At 51.5% G+C, this 21,049-nt stretch overlaps 9 protein-coding genes across 9 annotated transcripts; 5 read left to right on the top strand and 4 right to left on the bottom strand.

The window, feature by feature from the left end:
- Positions 1 to 244: 244 nt before the first annotated feature.
- EDD37DRAFT_564505 (uncharacterized protein) lies at positions 245 to 1,354 on the top strand (the record flags this gene model as incomplete). Its single annotated transcript, XM_062814013.1, has 1 exon — positions 245 to 1,354. The coding sequence occupies one exon, from the start codon at positions 245 to 247 to the stop codon at positions 1,352 to 1,354; it is 1,110 nt and encodes a 369-aa protein (XP_062669887.1).
- A 52-nt stretch (positions 1,355 to 1,406) lies between these two features.
- EDD37DRAFT_393337 (uncharacterized protein) lies at positions 1,407 to 3,048 on the bottom strand. Its single transcript, XM_062812260.1, has one exon. It carries the CDS (start codon positions 2,884 to 2,886, stop codon positions 1,582 to 1,584), a length of 1,305 nt encoding a protein of 434 aa, XP_062669886.1. The 5' UTR covers positions 2,887 to 3,048; the 3' UTR covers positions 1,407 to 1,581.
- Positions 3,049 to 3,854: 806 nt separating this feature from the next.
- Positions 3,855 to 5,537, top strand: EDD37DRAFT_393295 (polysaccharide pyruvyl transferase-domain-containing protein). Its single transcript, XM_062812255.1, has 3 exons — positions 3,855 to 4,440; positions 4,519 to 4,908; positions 4,973 to 5,537. Exons 1-3 carry the CDS (start codon positions 4,034 to 4,036, stop codon positions 5,430 to 5,432), a joined length of 1,257 nt encoding a protein of 418 aa, XP_062669885.1. The 5' UTR covers positions 3,855 to 4,033; the 3' UTR covers positions 5,433 to 5,537.
- Positions 5,538 to 5,934: 397 nt separating this feature from the next.
- Positions 5,935 to 8,213, top strand: EDD37DRAFT_680848 (uncharacterized protein; the record flags this gene model as incomplete). The annotated part of the gene is made up of 6 exons (XM_062819733.1): positions 5,935 to 6,020; positions 6,103 to 6,285; positions 6,334 to 6,617; positions 6,656 to 6,746; positions 6,786 to 7,243; positions 7,318 to 8,213. The coding sequence occupies 6 exons, from the start codon at positions 5,935 to 5,937 to the stop codon at positions 7,875 to 7,877; spliced, it is 1,662 nt and encodes a 553-aa protein (XP_062669884.1). The 3' UTR covers positions 7,878 to 8,213.
- A 172-nt stretch (positions 8,214 to 8,385) lies between these two features.
- Positions 8,386 to 10,205, bottom strand: EDD37DRAFT_564367 (transmembrane amino acid transporter protein-domain-containing protein; the record flags this gene model as incomplete). Its single annotated transcript, XM_062814006.1, has 5 exons — positions 8,386 to 8,463; positions 8,518 to 9,431; positions 9,487 to 9,659; positions 9,718 to 9,860; positions 9,912 to 10,205. The coding sequence occupies 5 exons, from the start codon at positions 10,203 to 10,205 to the stop codon at positions 8,386 to 8,388; spliced, it is 1,602 nt and encodes a 533-aa protein (XP_062669883.1).
- A 913-nt stretch (positions 10,206 to 11,118) lies between these two features.
- EDD37DRAFT_629930 (CBF/Mak21 family-domain-containing protein) lies at positions 11,119 to 14,512 on the bottom strand. The gene has a single exon (XM_062816549.1). It carries the CDS (start codon positions 14,427 to 14,429, stop codon positions 11,274 to 11,276), a length of 3,156 nt encoding a protein of 1,051 aa, XP_062669882.1. The 5' UTR covers positions 14,430 to 14,512; the 3' UTR covers positions 11,119 to 11,273.
- A 470-nt stretch (positions 14,513 to 14,982) lies between these two features.
- Positions 14,983 to 17,172, top strand: EDD37DRAFT_393136 (prolyl-tRNA synthetase). The gene has a single exon (XM_062812253.1). The coding sequence runs from the start codon at positions 15,185 to 15,187 to the stop codon at positions 16,988 to 16,990; it is 1,806 nt and encodes a 601-aa protein (XP_062669881.1). The 5' UTR covers positions 14,983 to 15,184; the 3' UTR covers positions 16,991 to 17,172.
- A 500-nt stretch (positions 17,173 to 17,672) lies between these two features.
- On the top strand, positions 17,673 to 18,525 carry EDD37DRAFT_393092 (prefoldin, alpha subunit). Its single transcript, XM_062812252.1, has 3 exons — positions 17,673 to 17,970; positions 18,026 to 18,283; positions 18,371 to 18,525. The coding sequence occupies exons 1-3, from the start codon at positions 17,784 to 17,786 to the stop codon at positions 18,445 to 18,447; spliced, it is 522 nt and encodes a 173-aa protein (XP_062669880.1). The 5' UTR covers positions 17,673 to 17,783; the 3' UTR covers positions 18,448 to 18,525.
- A 77-nt stretch (positions 18,526 to 18,602) lies between these two features.
- EDD37DRAFT_609012 (uncharacterized protein) lies at positions 18,603 to 20,847 on the bottom strand (the record flags this gene model as incomplete). The annotated part of the gene is made up of 3 exons (XM_062815098.1): positions 18,603 to 20,677; positions 20,756 to 20,784; positions 20,840 to 20,847. The coding sequence occupies 3 exons, from the start codon at positions 20,845 to 20,847 to the stop codon at positions 18,603 to 18,605; spliced, it is 2,112 nt and encodes a 703-aa protein (XP_062669879.1).
- Between the last annotated feature and the right edge of the window lie 202 nt (positions 20,848 to 21,049).

Raw genomic sequence — 21,049 nt, 5'->3', positions numbered from 1 at the left:
GGTGACTTAGGGGTTGACAGCCTTGGCCATGCACGGCCATGATCCTGAAGTCGGTTTTGACAGTGCACTGATTTCTCTAATGTTAGTGCATTCCATCAACTGTGTCTTCTCGTGTTCGCGATGGAGCCATGCACGCACGTCGGGTGGGAGTCGCCCGACAGGGATGCGGCGATTGCAGAAGTAAAGACAATCGTTGAGCCTCCAATACTATCCGGCATCACCAACCTCAGAGCACAAATCGACAATGGACGACAAAGAACAGCAACAAGAGGCACCGGCCCCTAGCCCGCCATCTCGCAGGCGCATTGCGCTCACCATCTGCTTCCACTCATCGTGCGCAATCTGGAGCACGATTCTCTCAAAGTCAGCCCTCAATGGTATCGAGGCTCCAGTTACTCTGCTTGCCCTGCAGACGACCGTCCAGGTGCTTTTGTTGACGACAATTGGGACGATCACGGGATGGATTCAGCTGCAGCGACCAAGTTCAGCATGGTGGTCTCTTCTCCCTCTGACGATAGCCCGATTAGTCGGCATCCTTGCAAAGACATATTGTCTTGCATCGGTCAACGCCTCAGTCTACCAGATCGCCCGTGGCCTTCTCCTGCCATTCACACTCCTTCTGTCGCTGCTCGTCCTCAGGCCGCGTCCTTACTACCCGCCAGTCTCACTGGTCGGCTGTGCCATGGTCATGGCCGGTTTCGGCGCGGGAATGGCCGCGGACTACAGCCAGGTCCTGACCAGCGGCAAGGGCATCCTGCTCGGCGTTGGGTCTAGCTTCACCACTGCCATCGAGTCCGTCGTCGTCAAGCGCTTCCTCGGCAAGAGTAGCGAGGGTATGTGGCAGATGGTCTGGATGTCCAATGTCATGGCCCTGGTCTTCTACGTGCCCCTGCTACCTATGTCAGGCGAGCTCGGCACCTTCTTCAGCCTGTTCAACATCAACGGCAACGGCAACGACCTTGATGCCGCCACAGAAGGCAGCAAGGCCCTGCTCCACAAGTTTCTCGGCTCTGCTATGCTGACGGGGCTGTCGGCTTTCCTGCTCACCATTGCCACGTTCATGCAGATTGAGGTCACCAGTCCGACCACCCACATGATCGTCACGGCTGGACGTGGTGTTGCTCAGAGCTCACTTGCTATCGTCGTGCTCGGCGAGATTGTGACGGCAGACCGCGTGGGCAGCATGGCGCTCATCCTCGCAGGAACTGCTCTCTACGGTTGGGCCAGTGACCGCTACAACCAGCAGAAGAAGAAGCGGGCGGCACGTGGTGATTATGTCCTGGTGGACAATCAGGAGATGCAGCTCGACGCCCAGGACAAGGAAGCTGCGCAATGGAGGCAAGGGGAGAAGTAGAGTCTGTGTGCCGACTGAAGAGCCAAGTACGACCGGATGCATATTGTGCGCCAAAGACCACGACTGTTATTGGTTGCACTGCTATGGCCAGCAGGCGCGTTTAGTGTAGATCTTTGATAGATTTTGGTTGCATTTGACATCGTATGGCATCCCAAATTTTTGGTTGCCGTCTTGTTTCATTACTTTCTTGTATATCGTATATAACAGGATGCATAGAACTTGCTTTTTCAGGGAGTTTCAACCCAGTTCGCCTTCCACGACGCCTCGGCAACCCACTTTCTGACATTTCGTCGGTTCGCCTCCATTATGTCTATTGCGGCCCTCCGAGAAGCCTCCCTCTTTCTGAGGTACTCACTCCTGTGGCCCACCAACCTTGCCATAGCCGTCATCTCAGTCTCCCCTGGCTTCACCATCCACACTGCCTCCCTAGGCAGATAGGTGTAGGCGGCAAGGATTTGCTCGCTGGCCAGGACCGGCGCGCCAGCGATCAAAGCAGCTGGAATTGTGGACGATGCTTTACGGTCCAAGTAACCCGAAGACGCAAAGGCAGGAAGAACGGCAAACGAGGTCGATAGTAGCGAGTAAAAGTCCGGGTACGTCAGGCGCTCGTCGAAATGGACATTCTTTTTGATCTTTTTGGGCACCTTGGGCTTTTTGCCATGCCCAAGAAGACGCAAGCCGACGGTTTCATTGTCACCAAACTCCTCCACCTTGGTGATGACCTTGTCGAGTTCCCGGAAAATGCTCCTGTAATTGCGACGATGTGGGCTGTAGTCTCCCTGCATGGCGAGGTGTACTGTGCCGGTCTCCGGTTCAGCCAGCTGGACGGGAAACACTGGTGGATATGCGCGTGCCTTGAAGGGCGTTCGCGAGTCCCATTGCGAGGCGGTGTTTTTCACAAAGAAGTCCACAGTGTGCTTGCTAAGGCCGACAAAGTCGATGCGGCCCTTTTCCACCCACTCGCGGGCGTGCTCTACGTGTGCGCCCTTGACCCAACGGTCGGCATGGTGAAACGTGCAGAAGAGGTGGGCGCTCGAATTGGCCAGCAGGTATCGCAATGCCTCCGCTTCGTTTTTGAGATCGGCTTCGCATGTTGTGGAGACGATTACATGCGGGAGGGATAGGTTGTGCACGGCGTGCTTTAAAGACTGGCTGCCCCTGATTGACTGGACGGGTGCTTCCATGGTGTAGTTGTCCATGATGTCGGTGATATTCCAGCGTTCCATCAAACGGAACATGGTTATTTCTCCATGCTCGATGCCGCCAAATGAATGGACAAGGGCGGCCCTAACCTCATCGTGACTTCCGGTCGACTCGAGGATCCATATTTTCAATGGATCGGGAAGAGGAACATTATGCCCAGGAAACCGCAAGATGCGGGTCGTGTTGAGTTGCCAACTTGACAGAGTGTTGGACAGATAGTCGTGGTCGAGATTGCTCCAGAGGACGAAGAGAAAGAAGAGGGGAACGACAGTGAGAAGCCAGACAAATGATTGTAACCGTTGGAACTGAGGAAATGATATGGTCGGCATCTTGCCGCTGTAGGCTCAAAACATGCGCAGAACAAAGTCGACAAACGAATGAAGCAACATGTGTTGTACGAAAATGCGTAGAGTAGGATCCCCAGACAGATGGTGCCCAGCCCTCGGTTTTTGGTATCATGGAGAGCAAGTTATACCGTTCGCCCCTAAGGGGCCATCCCTTGCAGTGAGGAGATTGATGAGCAGTGTCAGGAATCCGAGAGTGGCATACCAAGAAATGTCAGCGCTATGTGTAGAGCTTGACTGAGCTTGTTTTGAATTGCCGATGGACTAGTAAGTGCAAGGTACGCCTCCGGAGGCAATCATACACACATATGGTGGCTGGATCATGGTTTTGGTCATCACGAATGGCAGGATATGCATCGCGCATCAACAGTGTCAGAAGTCTTAACATACCAGATGTGTGGGTATGGCCAAGACAAGGTACATGTCCTGGGCGAATGATGCTGTGCCTATCTCAGATGCGGCTCTGTCAGTTACAGTAGATACAGTAGTGGGAGCAATGGGTATATGGGTGCCAAGTAAAGGTGCTCCGCTGCCAAGATGCCAAGACTCGACTACATCTGACACCTGTCGACCAAGATAATAAGTCGTTTCGTGTACTCATATGGACCACATATCTTAGTACCTCCGTGAATATGGTGTTAACACCAGGTCGTATCATCAGGCTCAAAGGGTTTGCTCATTGCAGTCTCGATTACATTCAAAGTGTGGCGTTTTGCGCCTGACTGACAGCATCAAAGTGCAAGCTTTCGACCGCGGGCAACCCTGTGGGTTTTGACTCGAACGCACATCGAGAAAGGACGGTGGACCCTTTTGTGTTTACGGGCCATTGTGATTGATTGATCGATACTGGTCGAACCTACCGCCCACGGCACAAGCACACGGTAGGTGTTCATCGCAAAGACCTTTTGCTGGACTTGACAGCAATGGTGACAGGAGACCTGCCATGCATAACCCGGACACCAAGCACTCAGGGCAAAATGTCATTCAAGGAGAAAAGGGGTCGTTCTGAGGCAGTGCATGCTCCACATTCCGCAAGAAAAGTGTAGAGAACATCTACACCCGTTATGTTCAGCGCCAGGGAGAGAAGCATACTCTGTCGTGTCTCTTGATAACCACAGCAGCAACACTCAACATGCTCGCCCTTGCCTCTAGCAGGTTTGGTCGCGGCATGCTCGCCGTGGCCGCCCTGCTCATCACTTTGAAGCTCTTGCTCGTACTTGGGGGAAGCGACTTCGGTCCGTCGTTACCAACAACTGATTCATTCTCGATGCCGTGGGGCCCGTCTTCAGCGTTCTCAAACAGCGTCAGCAACAAGAACATTTCATACGACCTGAGCACGCCGCCCAGTCATGGATGCGAGTCACTGGTCAATGACCTCCAGCAGCGGCTCATTCATCATTACTCGAAGGCACTCAAGGGCATAAGATATGCCAATATTTGGGGTTATCTGGAGACCGAGAACAAGGGCGACGCCGCCATCTGGTCTGCCCAGCAGATTCTTCTCAGTATGCTGGGTATAGAAACCATGGAAGCTTGTCGGTAAGACAGCCTCGGCCCTAGCACATTCTGGCATTGTCCACCAGAGGACTAATTGGAATGCTTCTTCGCGTAATGCAGATTTCTCAATAAGTGCGATCTCGATAAGTTCACGGGTAGGCTAGATGAACACAGGCCTCATTCCGCCATCATCATGGCTGGTGGTGGCAATTTTAACGATTTCTATTGGGAAGACCAGCCGTCACGCATGAAGATGATCGAGACCTTCACCAACGTCTCGGTGCGTGCCTTTCCCCAGAGCATCTATATGACGAAACAGAATCGCATCCAGGCCACCAAGCAAGCTTTCAAGAAGCATCACGATCTGCAGTTGGTGGCCCGCGACGATCCCAGCCACAAGTGGCTTCTCGACACGTTCGGAAACACCAAAGGTATCGAAACCGATCTCGTCCCCGACATCGCTTTCATGTGGGGAAATCGATCCGATTTTCGAACCAATACCCAGAAGACGTGAGTTGTATTGGCCTTCCCATGAGCTGTTTGTGGCAAGATGCTGATAGACACTTTTCCGCAGCCACGACGTCCTGATTCTCGCACGAGATGACTGGGAGGTCTCCGCCGGCAAGTCGAAAGAGATTGCATGGGGCGAAGGCAAGCTCGACCTGGGAGGCCACATCGGTAACGTCTCGTACCAGAAAGTCGACTGGAAAGTGACCAAGACTCCTGATATCAATGGCAAAGAGGGCGACAAAGACTCGACTCGCGAGAATGGCAAGAACCAGCGCGCGTGGGCCAAGGCCATTGCCGGATTTGAGCTGCTGGGCTCAGCGGAGTTCGTCATTACAGACCGCCTCCACGGGCACATCCTCGCGACGGTCATCGGAGTGCCACACATTCTTATAGACAGCAAACTTGGCAAGAACCTCAACTTCCACAATACGTGGACGCGTGACTGCGAGTGTACACGCATTGCACCTGACATGAACACGGCCCTCGATCTAGCACGCATGTTCTTCGAGAAAAATGGCAATTGAGATGGGCATGTTGATACTAGTATAAATACGATTTTTCCCATGTTTCCAATCCTTCTTATCTGGACAGTTGCGCACAAGTAGTCGAAAGAAAAAAGCATTCTTCACATCGCAAGGGCCAACGCCACAGGATCTGTGAATGATGCCTAAGGAATTATGTAATCCTGCCTGGAACTTTAACTATCACTTGGCTGTCGATTTGGCAAGCCGATGGCCTTTCTTACCTCTTTCTTATGGCAACTCCAAGTTCAATTCATGGCTCAAATGAACATTATGAATCGTGATACTGCAATGGACTTCAAACGGACGCGAATGGAACCTAATCCTAGATCCTGCACCTAACTACGCGAACATGGAATCATCAACGCCGTCCTCCGAGCAGCGGCGGGCAAGGACGAGAAGAGGTGCTGTGTGCACGACTTGTCGACAAGCAAAGGTACGGCTGCCAGCCTGGGGTGGACGGCGAGGTGACATGTCGTGATAGCAACAATGTGACGCTACTGAGATGTCTCCGGCGCCTTGTACACGTTGCACGAATTTTGGGCGGCATTGCTCCGTCGACCCTTCCTTTCACAGGATTTGGAAGAGAAGGTAAGGCCTTTTTTTATCAGAGGCGATCGAAGCACATGACTGATGTGGCATAGTCGTCTATCTGCTCCTGAGCACCAATCAGCGCAAAAGAAAATGAATTGGAGCGCCTCAAGGGAGGTCGGTTCCCTCAAGCCGTCCCAACTGGTCTGCAGCCCCGATCATCAAATCTGTTCCCCGGAGTGCCTACCGATCGCACTCACCTTACGGATCAAGCGCTAGAGGATGTGAAGCTGGGCCACGTTGACATTCAAAATTTGATCGACCAGTATGTTGCGCACAGTCTCCATTTGAAGCTCTATGACTGATTGAACAGCTACTACGCAACGTTTCATCCACAATTTCCCATTCTCCCAGACGCCGCGACATTCATCTCACGATACGATGCAAACAAGCTTCTGCTATGGTCGATTTTGTCAATTTCCGCAGGTGGAAGTCCGGAGACTGCATTCCTATACAATTCTCTGGTCAATCCCGTGCGTCGCCTGGCAGGCGATGTCTACGGTCATCAGAGCAGAGGTCTCGAACTGTGCAGGCGTTGCTCCTTCTCTGTGCATGGCCGTTTCCCTACCAGCACACCGTCAGCGACCCGTCTTCAATGTATGCGTCACTAGCGACTAATCTTGCCCAACAACTAGGCTTGCACCGCCCACCATCGCTCCAATCCGACTTCTGCTGTCATCGTACACGGCACGAGGAGATTTCTATAGGCGAACGCGAGCTGACCTGGTATGGCTGTTTTGTCATAAATTATACGTAAGCCAATAGCTATGCCATCCAACGTTCCTGGCTCATATTTCACAGCATTTCCATGAGGCTGGGAATCCCATCGTCAAGCACGTCATGTCAGTCGATAATGTCGGAGATTGCAAAGGGGTACTCTTCAAGCGTACCTGAAACGCTCTTGCACTTTTTGCATATTTCCTATCTTGGCCAGAGAATAGCAACACTCCTTGGTGACGATGGCTCTGGCCCCGCGGGCCTCACCAGTGACCCTCTACGATACATCCAACTTCTCGATATTGATTTCCAATGCACATACGCATTACTCAAAGATAACCTGTCGCAGCAATGCAAGATTTTCCACCTCTTCACGAGATTAACATTATACTCCTACGCTTTCAACACCGAAAACGACGTTGACCAGACGGGTTTTGCGGATTCTACTGCAACAGAAGTGTCGGGGAAAGCTCTAGCTACAGTTACGGAGCTCTTGCAACTCGCTTGTGAGAATTTCAATGCAACGTCCCGTTGGCCTGCCTTTTCATGAAGAATTGTGTCATCTTTGCCACGGTCCTAGGCGCTTCCCTTGTTGCAAGAACAATTCCGTCGGGGATTGCAGTTGGATCGTTGCTCGAAACTTGCCAGGCTGGTAACAGTCTCGTTCGACTATGGTCCTTATTCCCAAAGGACAGTTACTCGCGCATCTCAACGCACATTGCTAGGTTCATCGACTTCACCAACTCAAAGGTATCGACCTCCGCAGCCAACCTCCATGCCCAGCAGGTATGGACTAAACAGATCGGTGGCAGACATGCTGTAACGTCCCGCATGTCCGCGAATGTGTTGTTCAATGTTATTTGGCCGACCGAACGTGCGGCTGGCAACGCGGCACATCTTGGTCCTGGACCCGACAAGCAACGAGACGACACAGCTACGCAGTTGGGACTACGAAACGGTACGAGCGACCAGACTTTCGTCGACATGACTGATCCAGCATATGACGACTCTGATTCAATGGACGACTTACAAGACCTCGACAGCTTCGATGATGTCTTCGCAGACTGGGCTGACTTGTGCGGAAATGCGCCCGGGCTTGACAGATCGAGCCGGCATGGTGGCCTCCTTGCGCTTACCTGAGAAGCGAAACCCCGGAAAGCTGCACATGGTCTATGTTGAAATTGCGAAGGGCTCAAAAGATGCCCAGAAACATGCAAGCACATGTGGTATTACACTCAAGCATATGTTATCGTTGGGCAGCCCAGGCACAGTTGTGCTACCCTCTTTCAATGTGACAGATGCATTCATTTCGTATATCGCACCTTGTATATCGGGTACTGTGTACCATCGTGTCTCAAAGGGCTAGTTTGCCGAACTTGTGTAGTTGCCAGGACACAACAATTTTTCTCACATCGTCATGGCAGGTTCAATCTTTAGATTCCTGCTCAGATACTGTATCATTACACCTCTTTCTGCTCCAACTTCTGCTTCAATTTCATCCACGATGGTCCGATCGTTTCATCGCTGGGCCCCTTTCTCCTATCCAACCCAATCCAATCATGACCTCTGGGTGCTGCCGAGAAAGGGTGGTCGAAAGACTCTCAAGAGAGCTCGCCAATCAATACACGTGGTTTCTCTTGAACCCCGTCTAACCATTGTTGGCACAAGTGAACACACCCTTGACGTTTCCAGCCTTGTAGTCCAAGAGAATACTCTCTACAGAAGTCTGTCATTGCAAGGTCAGCATCAATTCACGTCCCGTAAATACAAGTGAACTCACATAAGTGCCGGCAGTCAGGAAATAGATTCCCACAATGATAATGAACACGTTAATCAGAAATCCAATCCAGCCTCTAATGCCTCTCTTCTTGTAAAAGCCCGGTCCCAAATCGGCATGGCGCATTCTCATGTACGCGACTCCCCAGAAGATCCAGCCAAAGAAGGAATCGAAAAGACTGCTCATCAAGGCCAGGAGATCGGCGAAAAAGGGAATGACTTCGGCGATGATGAAGGCGAAGACCCAAGTGACAGCCAGGATGCCGGCCCACGTGGCCCATCCGATGACCGTGTGCGAAGATTTGTGTCTGGTGCCCTCGAAGATGTGGAAGAAGATGAAGCGCGCGGAGACAGACGCGTACAACACGCCCAAAAAGATCAGCGTGGGGATCATGAATGAGAACGAGACCTTCTTGTACAGTTCGTTGCCGAGCGAGTAGAAGGCCGGGGCGGTGTTGTATTGTGTGCCGGTGTAACCGTAGACAATTCCACCGACCAAGCTGAACAGAATGATCTCGCAGATCGTGACGACCCAAATGGCCTTTCTGAAGTCATAAGGGTTCTTCATCTCAGCGATGAAACTGGGCAACGTGATCTGGCCAATGAACGTGTAACTGATGTTGAGGAAGGCATTCATGCCTGAGACAAAAGTGGTGCCGACGGCTGGAATCACCAGAACAATTGGTTCGCCACCCATCTTGACTCCATCGACCATGTGATTCGGGTCCGGGTTGTAGCCGGCGGTGCCGTGCTTGCCTTCGGCGCCGGCGAAAGCAGAGGCGAGGATGACAGCGATGAAGGTAAAGAACGCGGAGGCGGCGCCCAGTTTGGACAAGGCGCTGAAAGTGCGCGGCATGGAGCACAGCCAGCAGACGACGGCGCCGATGGCGGCGAAGCCAACAGTGCACATGGCATGGCCTGGTATGCCGGGTTAGTGGACGGTCAAAAAAGGCGAGGGCAAAGGAATGCATACCACTCATGGTGTTGAGGTACCGGGAGATAGTCAGGATGTGAAGACCCTGAATGAACGTGTTGTTCAGGAGGAACATAATGGCCGTGAAGTACCATGCCGCTTTTGAGTTGAAGAAAAGCATCTGTCCAATGTCGCATACGTCTTTGGTCTCGGGGTGACGGAGACAGAATTCCCTGGCGTGGCGGATCAGTATTGAACGTCCTTACAGAGACCTAGAAAGGCAGGACTTACCAGACGATAAGCGAGGTGTACAGAACGAAGCCGGCTTGTACCACAGTCAAGATCAGCCCAGGGACCAGGCCGAGTATCGAGTACGAATATGGAAACGACATGATAGCCAAGCAGATGTACTCGGAAAAGAGCAGTGCTGCAGTCTAGCAAATAAGTCAATACATTATCCTTTTTCGTGGACGAAGCGAATTGACCTTTTGCCAGGAGCAAGTTCGATACTTGATAGCATCGTCAGCCTCCATTTCAACAAGTTTGCTGAACTCGTCTTGGGATGAAACATCGTCGGCGGGCACAGGAGGTGGTACGGCCTGAGAGCCTGTTCGCGGAGGAGGAGCGATCCTGCTCATCTTGCGTCCTTGGACAACAGTCGAGCTATATCGTCGTTGTCCTTCGAGATCGGCATTCTGGCCAGGCTTAAAAACACCGCCTTGGCCAAAAGTTTCGCCTTTTTGGCCTAGAGTTTCGTCTTTTTCGCCGAATCCCGCCATAATGATGGTGTTGAGTGAGTTGCTTGAGGGTCTGCTACGAATTGCTCAACGCCACTTAATTGCGCGGATGGCCCGTACGAAACAGGTGTAGTACAAAGAATCAAGATCGAATCGTCTGACAGGCTGCATGTGGTTTCTCTGTAAGAAAATCAATGAACCGGGGAGATTGACCAGCAGTTCCTTTACGAGAAGGAAGATCGAGCCCTGAGCCACGGACCAGGGATTAGGCGAAAAAGTGTTTGTTATTAAAAAGGCAAGCTGGGTAAGCTTTCGCCTGCTTGGATTTCCACTGCAAGAGTCAGCCAAGCAAACCGAGGCTAGGTTAACAATCGTCAGAATCAAGATCAAGATCAAGATCAGGAAAACCTCGTCCAAGCGTACTACCGTTAGACCTCACACCTCAGCAAGGTTGCAGTGATGCAGCGTGGGAACAAGCATGGATACCTCGAGTATAGGACGTGCATAGTGACGACATAGCAACAAGGCCTTATGGCACAGTCGGCACACTATGGCCTAGTGGAAACTCGGGTGCTGACGATCTCCAACGCTGAGACACCGTATGGCTGCTTAGATCCCCTAGGATAGTCTGTCACCAGTAAGCGAGGCGAAAGGACTGGCGGGAGAGGCGTAAAATAGGCGTCCTCGGCAGCGTGACAAGGGACGAAGCGGGATGGACAAAGCATGGTCTGATGGGTGGCATCCAATAAATGAGATAGAACTGGATAATGTGGTCCAGCCATGAGAGAAGAAGCGGGGGAGTGGAATACCGTGACAGTGTGGCAGACTTTTTTCATGGGGCCGTGGCGCACCCTTTTGCCCCGTTCATATACGTATTGGTTGCATAACAGATATCCATAATTTCCAGAATTGATGAGTATATCCGTGGCATGATTGAATAGGAAAACTCTGCCATCTCAAATAGAATTGTGGATTGTGTTCGGGAAACAACGGTTCATGCGAAGGACAAGTGGTGAGATGCTCAATACGAATAGAGTAAGAACAATCACCTCACATGCGACCTCACGTGACCATCACCGTCGACATGACGACGAGGTCTTTCACCTCCCTTTATCTCCCTGTATCTTCATCCTCATCATCATCCAGCATCTTCGCATAGTCCTCCGCAGTAGCAAAGGTCGGCAGCCCCTTCGTCTTCTTCTTGTTCTGCTTCTTCTTGCCACCCTTCTTCTTGTCCGAGGTCTGTTCTTCTTCACTATGGAATCCTTCAAAGGCATCACCGTCACCACCAGCCTGCTCGTCCAGATCCATCAGGTCATCCTCATCTTCATCGAAAATGGCCGGATCAAGATCGACTCCCTCGTCAAATTTACCCATGTCCTCTGCTTCGTCGTCTTCACCTTCTGAAGCATCCATCTCCGACTCGAGCTCTGACAAATCAATGTCATCGTCCTCATCATCTTCCAGACCCTCAAGATCCGGTGCACTTTCCATCATGGCCTTCCATACCTCATCTTCGTCACCTGACTCCGCCTCCTCGTCCTTACCCTTCTTCTTTTGCGCCTTCTTGTCCGTCACTTTGCCCAGATTCGAGAAGTATTGGTGGAAGAACACGTCATCCGCTGCCACCTCATGACCCTTCATGTTCTTGAAAGCGTCACTGTTGACAGGCAGCTTGCGCTGAGCACCCAGCGCATTGCCGATCAGCACATTCTGTGTATCGTTGGCCATAGGTTGCATGATAGACGATCCACGCAGGCCAGACGATGACAGCTTTGCATTGCGGTAGACGAAACGGTCCAGGAAATGACTTAGAGTGTGCAAAGTGAGATCAGGCTTGCCAGGTAATTTGGCGTGTCGCAAGACATGGTCCGCACTCACGGATACTGATGGATGGAAATGGGCAAGGAAAGGCAGTATCTCCCACGCGCAGCTGTTGTCTGCGTTGGCATGCTCTGGAACACGTTTATGTCCGTCGTATAAGTTGCCCTGAGGATTGTCAGGAGTCTGGGCTGCATTATCATCATCTTCATCCACGTCCCGGAACACTTCTTCGTCGTCGTCATGGTCTTCCGGCTGGTCGATGAGTCCGGTGAGTGAAGGAAAAGTCCTCTCGAGATCTTGGATCAGGAAGAACGCTCCACAAATGAAGGATGGCTCATGCAAGGACATTATCTGCAACATTCTTTTGACGAATGCCTTGACCCGCTTAGCGTTCAGATCGCCTTTCAGCGAGCGGTGCAACAGGTTCAGGTATAGTTGTTGTTTCGAGGCAATGACCAGACGAGGATCCAGCAGAGACTCATACAACACCCTGTAGAATCGATCGTGTGAGGCCTTGTGGCTAGACGACAGCTGCTGTATGAGCATCATCGCCTGGACGCTGGTGTTGAAGTTCGACGAGTGAGTGATTTTGAACAGGGTCTCGAGATGGTCACTAAAACTGGTTCCATCCGCGCCCACATAAGGATACGCACGATTGACACCAGTTAAAATGGCTGAAATCAACTTCTCTCTCAGCTCTTCCGTTTGTGCTTCCCCTGAAACCGCTGGCTTTTTGGGTTTTTTCCTTCGCCCTTGTTGAGGTTGAGGTGGTGTCTCATCTGTCTTGTCCTCCGACGGGGCGGCCACGGGCTTCAAGAGACCTGTGAACATGCCAAAGTATATGTCAAGCAACTTTTTGGCCACGTCCTCCTCCTTCGCGCTGAGTGCGGTCTGGTTGAGCGTAACCACCGCATAGTATTTACCCTGCAGGCTCTGGCCAGGTTTGAACAAATAATCGCTCTCGATAGCTGAGATGACAACTGCCTTCATGGCCGGATGAGCGATCAGTAGTTGCATCAGCAAGTAAGACGCTTGCGACGCGATCTTTTTCACTGGATCTCCAAGTTTGTTGATCAACAGTCTGAGCAGGTTGGCCTCTTGCTCCGGTCTCTCTTTGAGCAATTCGTACACATAGCTAACGGCCCGTGCTTTTGAATACTCAATTTCATCGCCGCACCAATTTTCCAAGATCTTTAACACTTCAAAATACTGCTCCTTGAGCCAACTCTCAAATGCCCATAACACAAGGTGAGCCTGCTGTAGGCCCCGTGGCAGTTTGTCGCCCTTTCTCCAGGCCCTCATCTGCCCGAACAAATATGAAAGAGCAGGCTGAGAATGAAAAGCAGAGAGCATTCTCGATTCAGGTAGAAGAGAGCCCTGTGCGAACAAGTCTTTGAGAGCTCGAAGGACATCCAGGGCCTGCGATCGACTCCTTTTGCGTGCTAATGCCATGAGACTTTCGAGTGCTCGCATATTGTGAATGGGCGACTCTTGAACCGCCAGTGTCAACGCAGAAACCTTGTCAGATAATGTGCCTGAGGTGATGACTGTGTTGTAGAATGAGTGTGCAGATGACGATTGCTGCGATTCTTTGAACCTCTGGTTCTCCTCTTCCAAAAGTGATCTCGCATAGTCTGCAAGCTGGTATATGGTATCATGCGAGGGTGTATACTCCCGTGCTTGTTCAGTGTTGACGTTGGGTCCAGGCACGTCGTACCAGTCAGGCTTGGGCTCGCAAAGAAATTGTGGCTGCTTCCCACGCTTTTCCGCGGGCAACGCATGGTTCTTTTCGGCATTCGACTTGCCATTTAATTGTGTACCAGCATTGGCTGCTGGGGCCTGGTCCTCCTCCTCTTCGTCATCTTCTTCCTCATCCAGGCCATCCTGGTCTTGATCGCTTTTGCCCTGTGCCAGCGCAATCTCTTTCAAGATGTTCTTCATACCATTACCTAGGCCTTCAGGATTATCGTTCTTACGAGCACGAGACTTGCGTGGTTGCTCGATTTCCTTGACTCCTTCGCCTTCGAGCTCGGAATCCGATTCAGCGCCGGCAAGCAAGTCCAAATCTTCTGAAGTGCCACCCAAAGCCTCAACTTCTGCTCGGAGTACTTCATCCTCGTCATCTGCCTCTTGTGGTCGTTGTTTCTCTGCAGATGGTTTTTGACGGGTAAGAACATTGCCTGTGCTGTCACGCTTTTTTCCTCTGTCCGTGCCTACCGCAGTGCTGTTCTGATTGCCCTTCTTTTCTGATTGAGCAGACTTCTGCTTTTTGCCGTGGCTCTTAACATTCTTCGGACCGGTAGTATGTAATCGCGCTTCAATCTTGCTGCGCAGGTTATCGAATGAGCCGATTTGAGGATCAATCGTGGTTTCTGAGGGGGTCGTTGTGGGCTTTTCTGCTTCCTTGGGGGGAGCAGAAGCGGCACGAGACTTTTTCGACATTACAGCAACAGTCCGACCTACAACCTCGCTGAGTGGACAGCGTGTTGCAATACTCTGTCGGAGGACGTATTGTCTATCTATCGCTTGTCGAGAACGCAAAAAGTCCCAGAAAATTATTTTGGACCGGATTTAAAGATTGCCGCTAGCCAAAACTCCGCTTCACATGCAAGGCTGACCAGCCTGCTACCTTTTACTGCAGTGCATCAGAAGTCTTTCTGCCATAACACCTTGAACCATCCTCCTCTATACATTGGCTTTGTTACAAGACAAGAATTCCCTTCTCAACACCTGCACATCTTCAAACTGACTTCTGTTTCCCACAATAAAGCTGCTAGACGACTCATTCGACGCAGTGACTTATAGTATCAATGCCGATCTTTCCACTTCACCATCGATACCACACAACCAACGGTCCTCAGCGTGTCGACACCAAGATCTGACCAGCCTCTAGCGGTCTGCGAAGTTGTGACTGTTCAAAGGTTGTAGTCATTTGTTGACAACGCGTGCGTAGTATGCTCCACAGTATAGATATAGCTACGGCGGTGTAGATAACGGCGACAAGCAATATCAAATCTCAATCCTAACCCGACCACGTATTCTTCTAGGGACTGTAGTAGGTGGTGGTTGTCCGTCATTCAGGAGTACAAACACGGAGACCGGGTTATCATGGACGCTATCAGCGACGGTAATCACTTTGTCAAGGATCAATAACTGCGAAGGTGGTAAGGTTCCTGCAGATTGACCAGGGCCCCTCAATGAGCCGCCACTTTCTTCTACGAGCTCCCGGCAGAGTCGCTGGCCAGTCTGGGCCATGGGCTGCCAACATACGCTCAAATCACACTGACTCGCGACAACGTCTCAGCAACTTCTGGATTCCTACGGTCAACGTGCAGAAGCAGGATGCAGCTCCAGACGCCACACAATTGCTCACTCGAGCAGGCTACTTGCGACAAGCATATGCGGGCATCTTCCAAATGCTCCCGCTCGGTCTACGCGTCCAAGAGAAGCTGGAAGGTTTGATCGACAAGCATATGCGATCTGCGAAAGCTTCCAAGGTCTCGCTATCGTCCCTCACCTCCAAAGCAGTATGGCAACAATCAGGGCGGTGGAAACCTGGCGCCGAGTTCTTCGCGTTCAAGGACCGGAGGGACTCCGAGTGGCTCCTGGCTCCCACCCATGAAGAAGAAATCACCACACTCGTCGCCGAGGTGGTGCAGAATCGTCAACAACTCCCAGTACGGCTGTATCAAATCAGCCGAAAATATCGAGATGAGAAAAGGCCACGAGGTGGACTCCTGCGAGGTCGCGAGTTCCTCATGAAAGACCTCTACACTTTCGACGCCACCCCTCAAGAGGCTCACAAGACGTACGATGAAATCAGATCTGCATACCGTAATTTCCTCGACGAGCTCACTGTCCCTTATACCGAAGCCAGGGCCGAATCAGGGGACATGGGCGGCAACCTCAGTCATGAATACCACTTTCCCAATACGGCCGGCGAAGACATTGTCATAACCTGCACAGACTGCGACTACGCTCGCAACGAAGAGTTCGTCTCGCAGCGGTCGTATCCACCACAGCCCATCACTGAAGCTCCTTCTCCAACAACAAATGCTGAACCATTCCTCCAAGAAGACTTACTTAGCCTGAACGAACGCAGTCTGATCCGCGCCATAGCACCACAGGTATCATCCAAGCAATCTGCTCCACAGATTCTGAACTCTTACGCAATAAAAGCTGCCTTGAAAGGTATCGTCGACATCGACTCTGGCCTCGAAGACCCACTACACTTCTTCGAAGGAATTGTAGCAACCAGCGCAAACGGAAACTCCTCCAACAAGCCATCAATATACTACCTCCTCGACTCACGTGTCGACCCACAATCCGTTACCCACCTCATCGCCAACGACATGGCACTGTTCTCCCCAGCAAAAGTGAATTTCTACACGATCAGTGCGCCAGAAAATGGGATTAACCTTCTTAAACTCCAAAATGGGGACCCCTGTCCCGAGTGCCACAAAGGCACCCTGAAACTCGATAAAGCCATTGAAATAGCCCACACCTTCCACCTCGGCACCCGGTACAGCTCGAAACTCGGTCTCGCCGTCCGCCACACTGGCAGTAAAGACCCTATCCCCGTCGAAATGGGCTGCCATGGCATCGGCGTCTCTCGGCTCATCGCAGCAGTCGCATCATGTCTGTCTGACGAAGCGGGTCTGAACTGGCCTCGGGTCATCGCACCCTTCGAAGCAGTAGTCGTCGTCCAGACATCAAAACCCGAGCGTATGCAAGCTGCGGAAAAGATCTACGACGAGCTCGCCGGGGCTGGCTCATCGGGCTCCAATACCGCAGTCGACGTCATCCTAGACGACCGGCCCGACCAAGGACTTGGTTGGAAGCTAAAGGACGCAGATATGATCGGATATCCTGTGATCATCGTCGTCGGCAAATCTTTCGACCAAGGCAAAGTCGAAGTCCAATGTCGACGACTCAAGGTCAAGCAGGATGTCGATATCGACGGTGTAGCACAATTTGTGCATTCTCTACTCAAACAATTGTAAAATACCTGTTCGACAGTGAAATCATGTACATCACATACCTCACCCAAAAAGGAGGACTGGAATTCTGCCTCACCGCACAAAGTCGCGCACACAGAAAATTACCGCTCATCAAATACCCATAGAGACTACAAGTGAGAATTCCAAAAAGCCACAGATCGAACAGAGCGCAAGCAAAAAGGGCAAAAACTCAGTCCTTCTCGAGGTCTGAGAAAACCCGCGAAGAATTTTTTTCTACTTCTTTCTGCAATCAAACTCGTCTCTCCGACTTTAACCCAGTAACACAGTAGAGGGGAATAAGAGGTCAGATACTGGAAGGGAATTCGCCGAGCAGAAGCGGAACGCACTCGTCTCTCCGACTTTAACTCAGTAACAGAGTAGAGGAGAATAAGAGGTCGAATACTGGAAGGGAGATTGTTGACCAAATTTTATCGAGTATAATACATCAAGTATTGTATTATTTCCTGCCTCACCCGGCCTGAAAGAGAAGTCGGAGTGCAGTGTTGTGTTGTATCTTCACTGTGGTGCAGTATCTCGCATTGCAGCCTTGCCTGGTGAGCGCAAGGCTGAACATCCTGCACTTGTACCTGACATTTCCCCGCAATCACAAAATATATTCCGTCCGCGAAATCGAGGAACCTACTTGTACCTACTGCAAGCACTCTGTCTCCAGTAACGCATTGAACACTCACCTCCCCAATCCGTGCGATCCGGCCCTTCTACCAGCCGACCAAGACTCTCGGCTATCGGCCTGCCCTAACGAGCTCCCAAATCGCTACGATAGCATCTCGAAGAAATGTCCTCCCAGCCTCAAGGAGTCGACCTCTCGACGCTCTCAGTCCAACAACTCTCCGCCTTGCAAGCCCGATTATCCCAAGAGCTCGAACACCTAAGCTCATCATACCAGCGCCTGCGTGCCGCGCAGTCGCGCTTCAGAGACTGCATACGCAGCATCCAGGATGGTGTAAAAGGCAAAAGCGGTGGTGAGAAACAACGAGCTTGAGCCCAGCCGCCCTTCCACTTACTGACCCGACGCAGAAACACCACTACTCATACCCCTTACAACTTCGCTATACGTCCCAGCCACGCTGGCAAGTCCTTCCGCTCCAGATTCTTCAGCACCGTCGTCAGGGTCGACTGTTCTGGTTGACGTCGGAACGGGTTTCTACGTCGAGAAATCTCCAGAAGATGGCATAAAGTTCTATAAAGGCAAGGTGGACGATCTGACAAAGAACCTCTCCGAGATTGAAAAGGCGGTTGGAGGGAAGAACGAGAATCTGAGAATCATTGAAGAAGGTAGGTTCATTTCGTTCGTTCTTTGGGGACAATATGTCTCCCTTTCAAACCATGTATGCAACTGCTGACGAGATCTCTCCCATCTAGTGCTGCGGCAAAAGATGCTTGCAGAACAAGCTAGTGGTTCTGGGACAAATAGAGCTCAAGTACCAGCAACCGCATGATGATGAGCGCCTGTCACATCGCAAACGCATCACCCAGATCTGCAAGCCCTGACGATGCAAGCGAACGTCGTGCGTCCCGCTGGTAGAAAACTTAACCTGCCTCGCACTGTATCATTAAAAGTCTTTCGACCCGGGGTCAACCCACCATCTCTACCTCAGATAGTATCATCACCTGCTCCGTTTCCGTGGAAGCCACTTGCCTGAGCTGCCTTCTGCTTTCCTTTTGCGAGCTTGCCAATGGCTTCCGCAAGCAAGTCTTGAATTTCTTCCACCTCGGTAATGAAGTTCTTGAAACCTTGTGGCAAGGCCCGGCCCATCTTGTCACTCTCTGGAAAGAAGGTTGCAACCGACTTTGTCCAAGTGATATCCTCACCTGGTTTGACCGTAGCGAATTGGCCCATAAGATTGTCCCATTCGGGATAGTAATACAATGCATGCCAGCGTGTCTCCTTCGGGCCAGGACTCCTCAGGCCTGGCGCCTCGTCATAAACATCTTTTCGACGCAGCTCAAAGATGCCGTGAGTGTTCTTGAATCGCCATTTGATCACCGTCAATTCGGACATGGTTTGTACGTGACCCAGCACTAAAGAGTATTTAACTCTTCTGCGTGGTGTTGATTTGATGCCATTTGGAGGTCCTTCGAACGACAAATTGTTCTGAAACTCGAGCATTTGAGGCTTGATGCGTTCCTCAGGGTACAGCGGAAAGGCGTCCATCGTAATCTGAAAGTCTGGCCGTTCAAAGTTGAACAGACTTACTTGAAGCTTAGAAACCTTGTCACCAAACTCGATCCAGCGTTGCTCGTAGATGTCGAATTGGTCGCCATTGGGATAGATCACAGCATCCAATCGAAGAGTCGTGTTTGCCATCTGCGCTGAGAAGTCAAAGAATGCTCCGTAAGTCTCAATGCGATCTGAGAATGCTTCCATCGAATCGAGGATGTCTGGGAGGTCGGTAATGTCTCCCTGTCGCACTGGCAGGCCGTTGAGGTGGAGTTTCGTGCGCCCTTTGGTCACCATGCTGTAGAAGTCTTGGAAATTGTACGTGTCCTCTCCATCAGCGGGCTTTTGGAACAGTGTGAAACCCAATTCCCCGAACACTGCTCGAAGACGTACATGCTGCTGTGAGATTCTCAGGCGCTTGATGGAGGTGTCGATGACCTTTTTGATCTTTTTCCTATTGCCGGCGTGCGTCACCCGTCTCTCTTTGGTCCAGCCTTCCTCGTCAGGCGCTTGGTTTCCATGCAAGGTAGGAAGATATGATTCCGTTCGCGGGTCCTTGTCTTGAAGGCCGACCCGGTCCCTATAGATTTCATAGTCCGGCAGATGGACGAGATTCACCATGGCAAGCTCATCTCGTTGAGAGATGCTTTCTTTGATGAGGTTGCGCAGCCTGCTCATAATCTGGAGAGCGTCGCGTTCGTTATTTGCTTCTATCAAAATGTGTTGAAGATCAGAATGTTTCAGAGTGATTCGACAGAAACTGTCGGAAAAGGTTGATCGCAGCTGGTCCAGCACTTCTTGATTGAGCTTCTCAAACTCTTCAATATCCATATCTTTCGGCCAAAGCAAGGCGCATTGCACAGGATAATCGTAGTCGGCCTGTCTCAGGTAGTCTGTGAAGGCCTTTTGCTGGGTCTGGCGTTCCAAACGATGTTCTGCACGTCCGTCGAGTGCATGCGATTTAGCCCAGCTGGTGGGTTTAGATGATGCGAATGATTTGTATACCAGCTGCTGCCATTCCGCCAAAGCAGCCTGGGTCGCTGCAACATCTTTGAGCTCTCCCCATATAAGAAGCTTTCCATCCTGGTGCTCTGGCTTGCGAATGAAGGTACCAAACTTTCCCATGAATTCTTTTAGTTTCAACAGGGGGTGAGGTGCCGATCTATCGGCCCTCAATGCGACCGTCTGAAGCGACCTCCATGTGGCCGTCAATTGCAGCTCGCCGGTGGGTGGGTGTCCATTCTCAAAGAGGTGTTCCGAGGGGTTTCTAAAAGGGGCCTCCGGAGCTCTGGCCGGCACGCCGCTCGATTGGAGTGGATGAGGACCGCGAGGAGAGCGAATCGTAGTTCGGAGGAGGAGGTCACGATCTTGGAAATTTCGTCTATGGGAAGTGTGGGGTCCTAAGGTGGGCTGGAGGCCTGTTTCACCAGGTACCACACCTTGGTGGAAGACATCCGATGCTGCGTAGGAGTAGATCGATCCTCCAGGCAAGCTAGCTACTTCCCATCCTGTGTCGAGTCAGATCTGGGCTTTTCGAAAGGGGACAGAGAGCTCAAAGTGAAGCCTCAGGTCAGAAGCGGACGTACGTTCAAGGTCAAGACCTTCGCCCTCATGGCTAGAACGAGTGGTCAGCAATCCAGCGAGCGAAGACGTAGCAAGGTTGAACTCACTCGCTCATGGTCGTAGCTTATGAAGGAAGTAACAAACAATCAGATGCCAGCGACGCGACAAGGGGCACAGTAGTAGAGGTTGAGGGGATCAATAGATCGACTGGGTGTCCCTCTGGTGTAGGGAATGAAGAGAGCGGCAGTCGACGTGTGTTGATATAGGAGAGTGAAATGCAAAGACCGGCTAAGTTGCCGTCTTGCACGACGTTGTCG

Source organism: Exophiala viscosa (genome assembly GCF_022695815.1).
Source record: "Exophiala viscosa unplaced genomic scaffold EDD37scaffold_5, whole genome shotgun sequence".
NCBI classification, from domain to species: Eukaryota; Fungi; Ascomycota; class Eurotiomycetes; order Chaetothyriales; family Herpotrichiellaceae; genus Exophiala; species Exophiala viscosa.
The sequence above is the reverse complement of the archived record's forward strand: the minus strand, read 5'-3'. Positions and strand labels throughout refer to the sequence as shown.